General features: G+C 40.7%; 1 protein-coding gene and 2 long non-coding RNA genes across 3 annotated transcripts; 2 read left to right on the top strand and 1 right to left on the bottom strand.

Annotated features, from left to right (window-relative positions):
- Window positions 1-618: 618 nt before the first annotated feature.
- Window positions 619-4623, bottom strand: LOC103418600 (uncharacterized). The gene is made up of 3 exons (XR_011574478.1): window positions 4306-4623; window positions 1649-3041; window positions 619-709 (listed from the first exon to the last, which is right to left on the bottom strand). It is a non-coding gene; the product is annotated as an uncharacterized lncRNA (long non-coding RNA).
- Window positions 4624-11343: 6720 nt separating this feature from the next.
- On the top strand, window positions 11344-12636 carry LOC139193987 (uncharacterized). The gene is made up of 4 exons (XR_011578600.1): window positions 11344-11693; window positions 11778-11875; window positions 11959-12056; window positions 12232-12636. It is a non-coding gene; the product is annotated as an uncharacterized lncRNA (long non-coding RNA).
- A 2017-nt stretch (window positions 12637-14653) lies between these two features.
- LOC139190665 (uncharacterized) lies at window positions 14654-15257 on the top strand. The gene is made up of 2 exons (XM_070811055.1): window positions 14654-14895; window positions 14976-15257. Exons 1-2 carry the CDS (start codon window positions 14668-14670, stop codon window positions 15132-15134), a joined length of 387 nt encoding a protein of 128 aa, XP_070667156.1. The 5' UTR covers window positions 14654-14667; the 3' UTR covers window positions 15135-15257.
- The last annotated feature ends 885 nt before the right edge of the window (window positions 15258-16142 follow it).

Genomic DNA, 16142 nt, shown 5'->3' with positions numbered 1-16142 from the left:
TATTAGACCCTCTTGCATCATCAGAGACCTGCGACGATGCAGACGGTAAGAAGCAATTGAGAAAAGCTGAGAACATGGCCATTTGGTCGGTTTGGACTTGGCTTAGCAAAGTAGAAATGGATGGGAAATGAATAACAAAAAGCAAGAGAGATATGAGTTGTTTTTTGGTTGTTGATTAGTTAGTATATTTGCTCAATATTTATAGTGGGATATATAGAAATTTGACTTTTTGCTTTGTTAACTTGCCGGGCAAGGATAATGTTGAAGTTCCGACGACTTTCTCCATTAACTTGAAAAGCACGCAAAATTTGAAAGTTTCTGTCAACTTTGTTGTTGGAAGGTACTACGAACACGTAAGCGCGGCTGCTTGGAGACTCTGACCAGACAAAAACTCCATATAGACCGAGCATGTTGAAATGTGTCAAATCAATATAGTAAAACTAGAGTAGTGTTATCCACACTCCTTACATCCTTGTTAATTTTTATCACTTAATTTTCTTTAATTCATTCGATCTGATAATTGAAAATTAAAAAAAAAATGTAAGGAAAGTAAAATATAGTGTTTCGCACACCTCTAAAGCTATATTTGGGACGCTCTATCGGAAAATGACCAAACTCTTTGGACTATATCCTCCTTCAATTTTTTTTTTATTTTTTTTGGTAAAAAGTTGTATTTTTTATTACCAACCAAAATATACATACAAGCAAACTAAGGGCTCGTTTGTTTGACCTTCTTAGCTAGGATTGGACTAGCTAAGATTAATAACCCACGTTTGGCATTGTTATGGACTAAGTTAAATGGGACTAGCCCGGACTCGCATGGACTACCAGCCTCGTTAAGTCGTCCTAATTAGTCCGACCCAAAAGCATGGGATTGCTAAGAACCTCAATACGCTGCTTCCCTCGCCGTCTCCTTCGCGTGAATTGGTGGGAGCGAACCGTTGTTCTTCGTCAAAGCTATTGATCCTCCGGTGAGCTTCCAGAACAAGTCTCCTTTCTCTCTCGGATCAATATGGGAATTGGGGGATGAACTTGGTAATTAGAGCTGCTCATGAACTTGGTCAATTTGCCTTAAAAAATGATAATTATTTCTCTTGAATTGAAGAAGAACCATCTGGCTGTCCCTTTTTTTCCATGCTGATGTTGTGCCCATTGGATGCAGTCAAGAAATTCCGATAAAAATTTTCAAAGCTCTTGTTGAAGCTCGGCCTTGGTAGCTTGACAATTGTGTCCTATTTCTGATGGGTGAGTGGGTCGGCGCATGGGAGGGCTGAAAGAGCACTGCCCAGATGAAGATTGAAGACGATGGAACAAATTGTCAAATTCCGGTTTCGTCAATTTTGGAGGAGAGAGGATAAAACGGTGGTGTTCTACTGGATTTGATCTTTTATTATTTATTTTTTTATTAGTTTTTAGTTTTTTTTTTTTTTTTTGAAACTGAGTTTTTAGTTTTTCTTTTGTTAAGTAAGTGTGGATTAAAAATGAAAAAAAAAAAACGATTTGAGTCCTAAAATATTTTAGTCTATAGTTTAGTCCAATATTGTACCAAACACTTCACTATTCTTATCCTGCTTAGTCCAAGCCAAGCCAGTCCAGCTTAGTCCTTAAAGCTAGTCCAGTCCGAGATAGTCCGGGGCAACAAACGCACCCTAAAGGTCCAAGGTAAACCTAAAAACAAACAAAAATATGGGGCAAATACAAAACAAAACACAAAATGAGCCAACCAACAGTTCGCCCAAAACCAACGAACACATAAACTAGAATCTTCTACTGCAATCTCCGCAGCCACAGTTCCACACGATCCATCCAATTCCTCTTCCAGAGACGAGCATCGCCTCATCAATCGCAACATCCAACCCCAATCTGCTCCATGAGCATAACCATAAAATAAGGATAGCTGACAACTAAACGGGAGAAGCCAGCTACCAAGATGAACATGGAAACCCACGAGTGACACTGCCGGTAAAGGCAGACAACATAGAGAAGGTGGTGGTGATGGAAACATTGGAACTTTACACACAATCTCAACAAGATGCATGGTTAAAAATCGGAATATGGATACTACGCCAGGAGGCGGGAATACCAACAAGGACAAGGAACAGAACAAATCGGTAAAGAAATTAGGGGGTGGGGGGGGGGGGGGGGGGGGAATAGTAGAAGTAAGGAAAAAAGAAGAGGAAGAAAGAAAGGGGAAACAACAACCGACCCCGGCCGAAGCTAGGGTCGGTGCCACCTGATTTGTTCAAGATTGAAAGAATCACACACAAAAGTGAGAAAAACTCTCAAACACGAAGCGAAAGACTCACTTGTAGAGAACTTAAAGATTCTAGTTGTGTGCTATAGTCTATAGCCATGTCCTACAAACATGATTCAAAGTGGGAAAGAAATTAGTCATGTACTATAATTGTAAAATCTTATTATTTAATTGACATTTTTGTAATCAATCAGTATTACGATCTGATGGTATTTCTCTTCACTTGAAAATGAGAGATCTTAGGTTTGAATCTTGTGGATAATGAATTCGATACTGAATTAGATTGCCCATTATGTGGCTTAACCGAACTTCCCCTCCCATTTTTATAAAAATATCGATGTACCTAACAAAAAAATTGACATTTTTGTAAGCCGTAAGCCTAAATTTTTTTTGTTTTTTTTTTTTTTTGCCTAAGGCCAATAAGAGCACTTTAACCTATTGGGCAAAGACAATTATTAATCTTCACCAAGATAAAAAAAAAAACAATTATTATTACTATTTACCTATAACGTGAAATTGCCAAGACGATCACTATTCTCAAGCGGTGGGCACGGGTCGGGACAGGCCGGGAATAACTTATTCTAATATAGGAACCGGATCTAACCCGGTCCAGTTGAAATGGGCCGGTTGGGGCGGGGTCCACAGGTCCTTTGCTTTTTTTTTTTTTTTTTGGGTTGTTACTTCAATATAGTTGCCAAAATGTAATGAAAAGAATGAGGAATGAACTGTCCCACACAAAAGAGCTCTAACATTAACACCTTTGCAATACTGGCAGCTCACAGCTTCCCTGTTATATTGAAAAGAATATACAAGATGATCAGTAAAAACATAAATAATACAACATTTAACACGTAGCATGACAATATAATCTCAAGAACCACTAACCACAGTCAAGAACCAAACAACAACATCCATGGCTACAGATAGCCAGTGAAAGCATTGCAACAGTTACAATTTCCAAATTTCTGTGTGCAAGGCAGAGTTCATCCTGCTAATACCATCTATATATGCCTCCCTAAGATATAATATATATACTCCCTCATAAGATCAAGGTTTAATTTGTATACTTCTAAAGACAAACGCAACTTTTCGCTTAACATACCGTTACCATAGTTTATGCAAAGTAAAACAAAAGAGCTTATATGACAATACATAGATTCAAACTCACACCAACATTCCACTTTGATAAAAATCAGGACTGCGTGCTATCAGAAACGACCTTAATCCAAACCATGACTTTTAAACAACCCATACTTTATGCACTATGGTACACAAACAGATACAAAGACAGGAATATGTGTGTGTGTGTGTGTGTGTGTGTGTCTCTTTTAATTACTCGGTTCTTCGAAAATCAATTCAAAAAGTGAAACAATCCAAAGTAGGAAAACAGAACTAGAATCAGAAAAACAACACTATTGTAATGGTTACTGGATACAATGTTGCAGACATTTTGATGTCAGTATATACGAAACGAATTGTTGATAGAGTTCAACAAAACAACTTATTTAGCATACAAGGCATACTAGAATGACTACAACGACAACAACAACTTAAAATGCAGCTCTCAAGAGTCAAGAGAAAGGATCCAATTCCAGACTAGAACAGAACTCACAGAAGCTGAGCATGGGAGAAGATTCACAACAGAAAGAAATAAACGGAGGCTCAATTAAATTGCACTACCGCAACTTTCACATGATCGAACCCTTGCCATTACTTAGTTCGATTACTCATAACCATTGTTGCACAATTCAGAAAACATAATTCAGTTCAACGTAGCAGCAATTTAACCATTGCTGGCTTCAAAAGAGTCTTTATAGATGATGTGATAAGGGAAAGTCAAAGCTGCCATTTCTGTGGTAACAAATTTATCAGCCCGTATCAATATCAAGGCTATAAATGAAGAATTGCATGAAATTCCCTACACCACATAATTTAGGGGATTTTTCCAACAGATCAATGATCAATCACCAATCTACAAACTGTAATTTAAAAACCCTAAAATCCCTACACCAGAAATTCACATTAATAACAAAACCCTAATTCAAAATTACCTAAATTTTAGAGGGATGATGGCTGGTAGCAGCGTCCTCGACGGCAGTGATGGGGTGATGGTGGTCGCGACGGCGTGGTGTTGTCGAAGAGGAGAGAAGAATCGAGCCGTCGTGGTTCTGGGACCTGGGTTCTGGGATCTCGTCGAGGAGGATGGCTGGATGGGTGGTGCCGTTGTGGGTCGCGACGGCGGTGAGGCTGGATGGGTGATGTCGTCGAGGCGATGTCGTCGAGAAGACGATGGAGTTTCAGAGTTGGAACTTGGAGTCAAGGGAGAGGGAGTGGAGTGAGTGGACTAATTCTGGAACACGGGAGGATGACAAGTAACGGTTGAGATTGAATGATAGGTTATCATTTAATCTCGACCATTCATTAAAATTAGAAACGGGCCGGTCTGGGATCCCTTTTTTATAAGTAAATGGAACTAGCCTGCCCCGTAAATGACAGTGGCGTAGCCCATCACGCCCCGTTTGTTCTCTAAAATATTTAGAACCGGCCCGTACTCGTCTTGAACCTAGATTATCCATCCCGACCCATTGTTCCTCTACCTGTTTGCCCACCTCTAATTTATTCTCACACATAACGTGAAATTGGCAAAACAATTACTATTCACAATGAATATAAAAATAAATAAACAAACTTTTTTCTCTCTTCCCTCCTATAAAGTGAAATTGCTAAGCCAATTACTGTTCACAAAGATGTCAAAAGAAATTTTATTAAGTTTTGATGTGGGCAGTGAACAAGAATACGGTTGGGATTTTTATTAAAAAAATGAATTTTCTAATCTTTTTTATTTTGAAACGTCGTAACCATTGAATATATAATCGATAAAAACAAAAAAAAAAACCAGAAGAAGAAGAAGGAGGAGGAAGAAGAAAAAAAATAAAAAAACCGAACCCAGTTTGTGCCCCCCCCCCCCAAAAAAAAACCCAACCCCCTGCAACCCAAAAGAAGAAGGAGGAGGAGGAAGAAGAAGGAAAAAAAACAAAAACAAAACCCAGAAGAAGAAGAAGAAAAAAAAAAAAAAAAACCCAGTTCGTCCCCCCCAAGGAAGAAGAAGAAGAAAGAAGAATGAAAAAAAAAAAAAAAAAACCGAACCCAGTTCGTCCACCCCCCTAAAACCCAACCCCCTGCAACCCAGAAGAAGAAGAAGAAAGAGGAGGAGGAGGAGGAAGAAGAAAAAAAAAAAGGAAACCCAGTTCGTCCCCCCGATGAAGAAGAATGGAAAAAAAAAAAAAAACCGAACCTAGTTCGTCCACCCCCGTGCAACCTAGAAGAAGAAGAATAATAACAAGGAGGAGGAGGAGGAAGAAAAAAAAAAACAAGAGAAAACCGAACCCAGTTCATCCCCCCTTAAAACCCAACCCCTCCAACCCAGAAGAAGGAGGAGGAAGAAAAAAAAAAAGGGAACCCGTCCCCTCGAAGAAGAAGAAAAAAAAAAAAAAGGTACATGATTTTTTTTTTCATAAAATTTTGGCGGGAAAAAATGTAAAGTACATGGTTGTGGGAAAAAAAATTTGGGCGGGAAATTTTTTTTTTTTAACCCCTAAAAAAAATATATATATATATCCACATGGCGCCTAGTTATTGTCTATATGAGCGCCACATCATAATTAACGGAAAACTTAACAGTTAGACTAACAGATGTATGAGACTGTCCCAAAATTTATACTTTAGGTATGACTCTAGGACGAAAAAAACTTGATGTACTAAATGTTGAAAACCACAAAACTTCAGGATAGTAAACAGAGTTTACTCCATAAATAAAATTAAGCGGTCGACGTCACAATGACGTTAGATTACCTTCGAGCTGATTACGGGCAAGATCATCATGGTCTCTGACCTTGGGCCCGTGGGTTTCACCTTCTGTCAGGGCTTTGACTGTATCCGACAATGTATAGTACAAAAGTAATTTTATAATTTCTCTAATAGTTAAAAATAAATAATATTTATTTATCTATTTATTTTTGCGGTCCGACAATGTATAGTAATAAAGTAAATAATTCACTATTATGGGATTTTGTTATCTGCACGCCGATTTACACTTCTTCCACTCATTTCCATAATTACTAAAAACAATGAGATTCGTTATTATTATCGTTGTTTGAACAATACACAATGAAGCCGGATCCTTTTTGTGAGGATTCCGGAAATCCGTAAATTATATATATTTATCGTATATCGTGCGATCATAAATTATTTTAAATACTTTTATTTAAAATTAAATGCAAACAGCACCGGACAAAAATTGACCGCACGATGCACGATGAACGGACATGATTTAGGAAGCCCCATGATCCTCACCAAAAGGATCCGGAGAGGAACATGTTGGATACACAATCACGTTTACTCATGTTTGAATTTTTGTGAAAGACAAAAAACAAATGTTTATGCAGAAACAATTTGGCAAAAGGTGATGCTAGAAAGACTATCTACCATATTTTGTAAACCACATGACGTAGTGTTTGATGATTCGATTCTTTCTTTAATGATTTAAAAAAGGAATTCAACCATCAACTGGCACATCGTGTGATAAAAAAAAATAGTCTAAAACATGGTCTCCCTAACATCTTTCTTTATCCAAACTGCAATCCAAGGAGTTGGTGCAGTAAAAAGCCACCAAAAGTTTCCCCAATTTGAATTTAAACTCTCATAGATGTATTATATGTTGTGGTAATTGTGGATGTATGGAGAATAAGATTAAACACAACTTTGAGGTACGATTTGAGTCGTTTTCTTAAAGTGTTACTCACATGAGTTTGCTAAACAATTCTTGGCAAATCCCTTTCAGGATACAACAAAATTTAGAATCTCAGCAAAACTCAAAGTATCCCTACAAAATAACTAGAAAGAAATTGTACAAGTGTAATGGAAGAAGAGAGTAGGAAACTATTTTGTTAGAACAGTTCCTGATACAAACTAAAACCTCTTCTTTCCCTTTGGAACTGTTCCTGATACAAACTATTTGGTTTTGGAATACTTATTCATGTGTGTGTTGACTAGTCTAGCGGTATCCTCCATGAAGTGTGTTGATGCACAAAATCAGCGAAGACTTTGGTACAACAGAAAGTGTCAGGTTTTATGACCTTCGCTTGGTTGCTTCAGTCACTAGTGAGGATAAGTACGTAAATGAATAGAGACAGAGAAGCAAACAAAGGATGTACGTGGTTCACCCAGATTGGCTACGTCCACGGAGTAGAGGAGTTTTTATTAGTAGTGAAGGGCTTACACAAGTACAAAGGATCAAGCTCTCAATTTAGTGAGTTCTTGTGAATGATTTAACACAAATGGCATTAGGCAATATTGTGGGGGAATGACCCCTATTTATAGAAAAACTTGTAGCTTTGTCACATTGACATGTGTCATGTTATGATTTGTTCTTGATGTTGACACGTGCTGCGCTCTGATTGGCTTCTAATCTTGACACGTGTCGAGTAGTGATTGGCCTCCTGGTCGGAGGGGAACTCTTCTGGGTCCTTGACAGTATAGCGTTGGCCGGTGCTCGGTAGTTTCGGGATTGGTCAAGTATGGTACAAACAGTGCTCCCCTAAGTTCCCGAGTGAGGGAAACTCCTCAGTTGGGGACTTGCAAGATCCAATCCCTTGAGTAATCACGAAACTTCTAAGTACCGAAGTGTGGTCTGATCTTCATCTGCCCTTCTCTGGAAGTACTTTTCCTCCATCCGGGAATGGTGTATTTAGCTGATGTTGACGCACAAGGTAATGTATCAATTTCACTTGAAGCTTAGTTGTAGTTTCGGGCTTAGTCAAGTGTGATACAAACCCTATAGTAGGAGTCCCCCAAGTCGCCGAGCTAGGAGATCTGCCGAAAGAGGTGACAGACAAGGTAAGCAGTCAAACTTCCAAGTAAGCAACCCAGGATCAGAGGTTTGACTTCGGCTTCCGGTTGATTGTTCTCATTCTCCTTGTCTCTCATTCAACTGCCAGGATAAGGAGAAGCAAATGGATAAGAGATGATATGAGATACTTTTGCTTTTGAGGAAGTAACTTTCCACAGGCTTATTCTTGAACTGTGCTGGAGGGTTTTCTGGTGCCCTTCAGAGTATAAGGCCGACTCAAAAATTTGAGGGTCAAAACAAGTCCATCAAATCTAGAGTACGTTCGACCTTGATGATATGGGATACTTTTGCTGTTGACGGAATAATGAATGTGGTATGGAAAGGTGTCGTGCTGTAGTGATCTGTTTCAGCTCACCGTTAAACCTTCTGCTTCAATCTTTTGCATGGCAGAAGTGGTGTGCAACCTTTGCATTTAAATGGTCCTTCAGAACATTCCTTCATAGTGACTCATCCACGCTTGGCAGCTTCAGTGTAAAGAGCCAATATCTGATCAACTGTCATGAGGTATTTGCCGGTGGAATTCGTGACCTTGACAGCAGTTGAGGATGAGTACTCGAGAGCAATGCTAAGTAAGCAACCAGGCAAAGGCTCCAGGCAGTCAGTTCCAAATTGGAGGTTTGATTTCAGGTTCCGACTGATTGCTCTCTTTCTCCTTGTCCTGCAGGTGTGGACAAGGACAAAGACAAAGACAGGGAGAAAGCATGATATGGGATACTCTTGCTTTCGACCCTGATGATATGAGATACTCTTGTTCTTGGTGTGGCTTATTTGCTGAGGTATTATCGGGGGGAAATAAAGCTGAGTATTTCGAGAGGTTATGTTGAGGGTGCCTTTTCGAATGCGAGAAAGGGTTGAGCATTTTTGCAGGTTTGCCTGTCCGTTGAGGAGGGAGGTCAATGTATATAGGGATTTCCCAATAACAAGTAGTAATGCTATTCCTTTACCCTTCTTGGTCACAGCAATGTAGTGGGAGCTGCCAGCTTCACGTGTTTTAATTTTGTCAGAGCACTTTGAAAAAGTGGTATGTGGTATCTGGAAAGCTGATATTACGTGTGAAGATTACAGACAAGCTTTATCTAAGGAAATCTGGCTCTCGAAGTTCTGAGAGTTGTGCCTCTTCGGTTTTCGAACAAGCAATCCCGTCGAGGATCTGACTCTCGAGATTCGGAAAGCGGTGCTACTCCGGTTTTTGAGAAAGTAATTATGTTGGGAGTCTTTTCTCGAATGTGAGTAAAGGTTGGACGTTCTTGCCAACCTGTCTTGCGGCAAAACACGGAGGTCGACACACATAGGGACTTTCCAGTTGTCAAGCAGTGGTGCTGTTCCTTTACCCTTATGGGTAATAGTAGGGTAGCTGGAACTTCGAAATTCTCGTGCCTAAACTTTGTCAGAGATCTTTGACAAAGTTATATGTGGTACCCGAGGAGTTGATGGTGCATATGGAGAGCGGTGATTGAACAGTAAGATTCACGTGCTTTCTACTTCACCAGAAATCTTCGACAGAGTGCCCGTAATTTCCGCAAAGCTGATTGTGCATGTGACAGGTGCTGACGAGGCTGAAAAAGCAGGTGCTTCTTCGATTTCTGAGATCGGCCCTCGTGGTCTCTGAGCAGCCCAGCTTTTGAGAAAGCAAACGCCTCTTCGATTTCTGAGATCGGCCCTCGTGGTCTCTGAGCAGCCCAGCTTTTGAGAAAGCAAACGCCTCTTCGATTTCTGAAGCTCCGTCGAGTGCAGATTTTTATAGAGGCTGGCATTAAGTTCCACAACACACTTGAATCTCTACCAGTAGAAGCTCATTTCTTGCACTTCTAAGATCTTGATTTGTCTGACCTCTTCCTTCTTCAACACATTTGAAAATGTCTGGACCCTCCGACCGTCGTTTTGACTTGAACCTTGGAGAAGAGACAGCCACGCCTTCTCCAGACAACATATGGCACCCATCATTCATATCCCCTACTGGTCCTCTTACCGTTGGGGATTCTGTGATGAAGAATGATATGACCGCTGCAGTGGTGGCCAGGAACCTTCTCACTCCCAAAGATAACAGACTACTTTCCAAACGGTCTGATGAGTTGGCTGTTAAGGACTCTCTCGCTCTTAGTGTTCAGTGTGCAGGTTCTGTGTCTAATATGGCCCAACGCCTATTTGCTAGAACCCGCCAAGTTGAATCATTGGCTGCTGAAGTGATGAGTCTCAAACAGGAGATTAGAGGGCTCAAGCATGAGAATAAGCAGTTGCACCGGCTCGCCCATGACTATGCTACAAACATGAAGAGGAAGCTTGACCAGATGAATGAATCTGATGGTAAGGTTTTACTTGATCATCAGCGGTTTGTGGGTTTGTTCCAAAGGCATTTATTGCCTTCGTCCTCTGGGGCTGTACCTGGTAATGAAGCTTCAAATGATGAACCTCCAATGCCTCCTCCTTCTGGGGTTTTGTCAAGTACTGAGGCTCCGGATAACCACCCTCCGGTGCTTTCTCTTTCTGGGGCTCTACCGACTGCTGATACTTCCCCTAAGCAACCTTTGTGAAGGCTCCCTTTTGTTTGTTTATTTTGACTCATGTATATGTACATATTTGTGGCTTATCGAAAATATTAATAAATAAGCTTTGCTTCATTTCAACATATTGTGTTAAATACACCAAAGCCTTCTTCATAAAGTTCTTTGAATTTTTGCTTTTGTTGAAACCTGTATTGTTGAAGCTTTGTGAGTGAAGCATGTAGTTTGAGGTAGTGTTCCCTTAATTTCCCGAGTGAGGAAAACTTCTCGATTGGAGACTTGAAAAATCCAAGTCACTGAGTGGTTGTGAGACTGCCGAGTATCAAGGTGCAGTAGCATATGGTGGGAGTCCCCCAAGTCTTCAGGCGAAGAGAGTTGCCGAATGAGGTGTCTAGCTAGTAGTCAATGTCATGAGTAGGAAAACTTCACTTGTTTCTTTTCGAAGTGGTAACCCAGGGCTCTTTCTTCATATATTGTTTTTTTTTTTATGAAGATGTGTTAGGCCCAAAGAAGTGAAGGCCTAGGCCCTTTTTTCTTTTTGTTTGTTTTTTTTTTTTTTTTTTTTTTTTTTTTTTTTTTTTTGTCGACTGAGTGGGATGTTTTCAGCTGAATCCAAATAGGGGGATGTTTTCAGCCGAATCCAAGGAGGGGGGAAAGCATGACTCATCATCATTTGTCATGATGTTGTTCCCACACTTCATCATCATTTACTACTTTCCCTTTTCTTCTTTCATAATATGCCATCAATGTGTTTAATTTTCTTTTGCTTTGCCTTTCCTTTTTGGCTGGAAAGATTGCCATCTTTCCTCACAATCTGATTTACTGCAGTCTTGTTGAAGGAAATGTGGGTGTTGGAGCTAGGTAAACCAAGGAGGGTGTCTACGTAGAGGGAGTGGTAGCTCTTCAATATAACACCATTTTCTGTGGCTCAAATCGCAAAACCATCTTCATGAAAGTTGTTCCTTAGCTCGTGAACTACAACATATCCAAATTGGAGATCCATCGGAGCAGTACAACTCCAGAAATTCAGGTATGATGAGTGATTGTTCGTCATTTGTATATCAACGCGTCAGACTTGTTGTGAGCTTAAAAAACTCCATTTTCTCTTGCTCAGATCAACATACTTTCTTCATCGAAGTTGTTCCTTAACTTGTGAACTACAACATATCCAAAATTGAGATCCCTCGGAGCTGTATAACTCAAGAAATGCAGGTATGATGAATGACTGGTTATTATTTTTCTGTCAACCCGTCAGATTTGTTGTGAGCTTTGAAACTCTATTTTCTCTTGCTCAGATCAGCATGCTTTCTTCATTGAAGTTGTTCCTCAGCTTGTGAACTACAACATATCCAAATTTGAGATCCCTCGGAGCTGTATAACTCAAGAAATTCAGGTATGATGAATGACTGGTTATTATTTTTCTGTCAACCCGTCAGATTTGTTGTGAGCTTCGAAACTCCATTTTCTATTGTTCAGATCAGCATGCTTTCTTCATTGAAGTTGTTCCTCATCGTCTCTTTCATAACATATCAAAAATTCAGAATGAACTAATGGTTAAATATTTCCAGATCTTCGAAACATCACAGCAGCTTCGAAATCTGCAAGAATCCGACTGTCATGTTTGGAGCTTCAACACTTTAATTTCCGTCGCTCAAACAGAAATGGTTCCTTCTTGAAAGTTGTTCATATGCTCAAAAACTATAGGGTGTCCAAAATTCAGCTCCATTGGAGAAGAGCAGAGGTTGCAGAAATTTGATAGATGAAAGGAGGCGGAAGAGGGAGAAAGAGAAAAAGTCTCTTGGGTTGGATTTCTATTTTGGGGCAGATTCCAAGTTTTGTAGCACCTTCATTATTGATGAATTGCTTGTACTTTTGTCCATTATGAAACTTGGGACTTTGGCTTGTTGTTGGATCTATTATAATATGTTTGGGAACATATATAAGTGAATAAATAAGAAGGAAAATTTTGGGCCCTTGTGGGTGTAAAACAAAAAATGTTTATGTTTACCCAAGTGTTTTTGTACAAGTTCAAGGGCATCTTGGGTTTTGTGAACAAAATTTGTTTATTTGGAGCAAGGTTTTGTGTTGAAGCTTTGTAGGTGAAGCTTTGGAGGTGAAGCTTTGATGGTGAAGCTTTGTAGATGAAGCTTTCTGGGTGAAGCGATGTAGGTGAAGCTTTCTAGGTGAAGCTTTTTTAGGTGAAGCTTTGTAGGTGAAGCTTTTTTAAGTGAAGCTTTTCGGGTGAAGTTTTTTGGGTGAAGCTTTGTGGGTGAAGCTTTTTAGGTGAAGCTTTGTGGGTGAAGCTTTTTTAGGTGAAGCTGTTTGGGTGAAGCTTTTTGGAGGTGAAGTTTTTTTTTTGGGTGAAGCTTTTTTAGGTGAAGCTTTTTGGGTGAAACTTTTTGGATGAAGCTTTTTGGGTGAAGTTTTGGAGGTGAAGCTTTTCGGGTGAAGTTTTGGAGGTGAAGCTTTTCGGGTGAAGCTTTTTGGATGAAGCTGTTTTTTTTTTGCGCTTGACACAGTCTTCATTTGCTTGTTTTGTAGTGACTGTGGAAGACGGATTGCTTTCTGATTGAGAAGGGTTCCGGCATCGCTCTGCACCATCTTCATGTGGGTAATATAGGAACTTCCTTATGTTTTGATCATGCATGTAGTGATAGAATTTGTTTCTTCTTATTGTAGATGTCAGAGCCTGGAAGTTCTAGTGATGAGGGCTCTTCTAGCTTTAGCTCTAAGTCTGAGTCTGCAATGTCGGAGTCTTCAGGGTCTTTGTTAAAGTCCTGTACTAGAGAAACATTGGATGATCTTCCCAACCGTCGAACTTTAGCTATTGCTAGTTCTTCCTCCATGGCGTTGGGTGAGGGGGTTGTTTTTGATGCCATACTCATAGTTCGCTCTGAGTTCACAGCAGACCATCTAAAGAATAACTTGTTAAATAATGAGAAGCAGGTTGAGGCGCTAAGGCAGTCATGTAATATCCCTCGTAGTGTAGGGATACGTTTGGTACATGATGAAGAATGGCCTTCTGAGCCTCCCCAGGGTCATGTTATGTTCTACACCCAGATATTACTGACTTTAGGGGTGAGACTACCTTTACATCCGTGGTTGCAAAAGATGTTATCTTTGATCGGATATGCACCTGGGCAACTCAATCCTGGTTTCTGGGATACTTTGATTGGATTTTATATCATTTGGATGGAGTGTGGGTTGTGTGAGCCTTCCTTCCATCAGTGGCGTTACTGTTACAAGATGCGCCCAGCAAAATCATGCACTGGTTATGCCGAGTGTGCATGTCGGAGTGAGAGAGAGCGTATTGTGTATGGTAAGAAAAAGGCATACTACACATGGAAAAACCGTTGGTGCTTTCTGTATAATGATTGGGAGTATGATAAGGGTGTCACGCCTGAGCGACGTGTGCTTACTCACTTCCAGACTGTAGGTTGTAACGTATCAACCGTTCGTACTATTTGCTATTTGTTGTGGTCTTTTCTTGCTTCTAACACTTTGCTTCATGTAGTGACGCGGGGCACCATCCAACTGTTTGGGCAGGAGCTATCTGACATAGAGAAGGTGTTGAGGGTGCCCAAAGAGGATAGACACTTAAGCAAGCTACGACCCTTATTTCGTCGGTACGGTTTCCAACCCTTAGTTTCCGAGAGCCAGGGACGATCGAGTAAGTTGTATCCTTCATGTAAACTTAGCTCAATTCCTTACTTTATTTGGAAAGTTGTATTTCTTATTTTGATTTTCCTTATGCAGTGGAGAAGGTAAGCAAGAAAACAGGGACTAGCACCAATAAAAGGAAAGCACCAGTGTTAGTTCCTTCGGAAGACATCCTACCGCGTAAGAAAATTCATAAGTTCCGAGGGGAACCATCCGTTAGACCTAAGTCCCAAGATGGGGTCCTTAAGGGGCCTGCCTTTAGGAAGACTGGAGTCGAGGCCGTTGAAAATGCTGTTGCCGTAGTTGTAGGAGAAGGGAGCCAACTGTTGCCTCCTCCTCTTACTATGGAGCACACTGTCCAGGAAAGTGATCCTGGTTCCCGCCATGAGGGGAAAGGCAAGGAAAGAGCTGGCAGTGTCCCGTGGAAGGACTTGAGGGTTGCCACGCGGCCAAAGGATTTTGGGGATATCAACAATTGCTTGGCAGGGCGTCGATTCGCCTTCGATGAGCTCGGAGAGCCCTTAGCTAAGGATGAATCGGATTGCGACCGGATGTTGAAGCTGTCTTCATATGTGAGTGTTAGTTTGTCATTTCCTTACTTTTTCCTCTTTATTATCATTATTTAAGTAGTGATGATCGTCTTGCCATGCAGGTCATGGCCGAGTATCACGACAGACTGCAAGAGGTTGAGCGGTACAAGGCAAAACTGAAGGAGAATAAGCAGCTTGTGGACGAGGCCCGAAGGAATAAGGGACTTTTGACTCAGGCTCTCCAACTGAAGGACGAAACCATGGAGAGCTTGAAAAGGTGAAATGGTGAGAACCTAAGGCTTAAGAAATTGTTTGAGGCAACTAAAAAACAGTTGGAGGTGGCTACCTTGGAGGTATCCAAGGTTAGGGGAGAATTGGATGGTGCCTTAGTTGAGATTTCTGAACTGGAGAAGAGCATTCCAACTGAAAGGGAGGCTGCTGTGCAAGAATACTTAAGTTCTTCGACCTTTCATCTTGCTATTAAACCCTACTGTTCTCAAGAAGCTCGCTTTGAAAAAAGGAAATGGATGGCCGTCCTTGATCGTTATGATGATGGGAGCATTCTTCGAAAATACCACGAAGATATAGATGAGCATCATCGAAAGGGCGAGACATTTGTCCTTGCTGTTGATCCTAGCAGCGAAGATGAGTCTGATAATGAAGGTAGTGCTGATGCACAGACTCAGCATGGTGAAGAGGATCTTGGGGATGCAGAGGATGATGGTAGGACGCGGAGTGATACTGCCAGGGGTTCGGCTTCAGATGAGAATGAATAGCAGTGTCTTTACTATCTGCATGTATTCTGGATGTAGTAGTCTGATGTGTGTATAACATGTGCCCATGTTATAAGCTTGAGAGTTTTGGATTTTAGGTGTTTATGAGTGTTTGCACTATTATTAATGCATGTTTGGCTATGTATGAATAAATCTATTGTTTGGATATAAGCCCTTGTTTGGTTGTTCCTTTCTTTGTATAGTCTTGTCGACACATACTTAGATTTTGTTTCGTGTTGGATATATCTGCTTTGAGGTTTCAACACTTGAGTGTTCCATTGCTAGGAATGTAAAAGAGTGAGGGCTGAGTTGGCTAAATTACCTCTTTATTGAATTCATTGCCAAATGGCCTTCATTACACAGGATGCCGAACGGCTATAGCTCAACACTTGTACATCGTGAGTCTATTTGTAGTAGTACTTCAAGTGATCAGTGTTCCATGGATGGCCAAGGGTCTTGCCATCGGAGCTTCTAAGTGTGTAAGAGCCAGGGCGACTGATGCCAATGACTTCATAC

Source organism: Malus domestica, chromosome 02, assembly GCF_042453785.1.
Source record: "Malus domestica chromosome 02, GDT2T_hap1".
In the NCBI taxonomy this organism is placed as follows: Eukaryota; Viridiplantae; Streptophyta; class Magnoliopsida; order Rosales; family Rosaceae; genus Malus; species Malus domestica.
The sequence above is the reverse complement of the archived record's forward strand: the minus strand, read 5'-3'. Positions and strand labels throughout refer to the sequence as shown.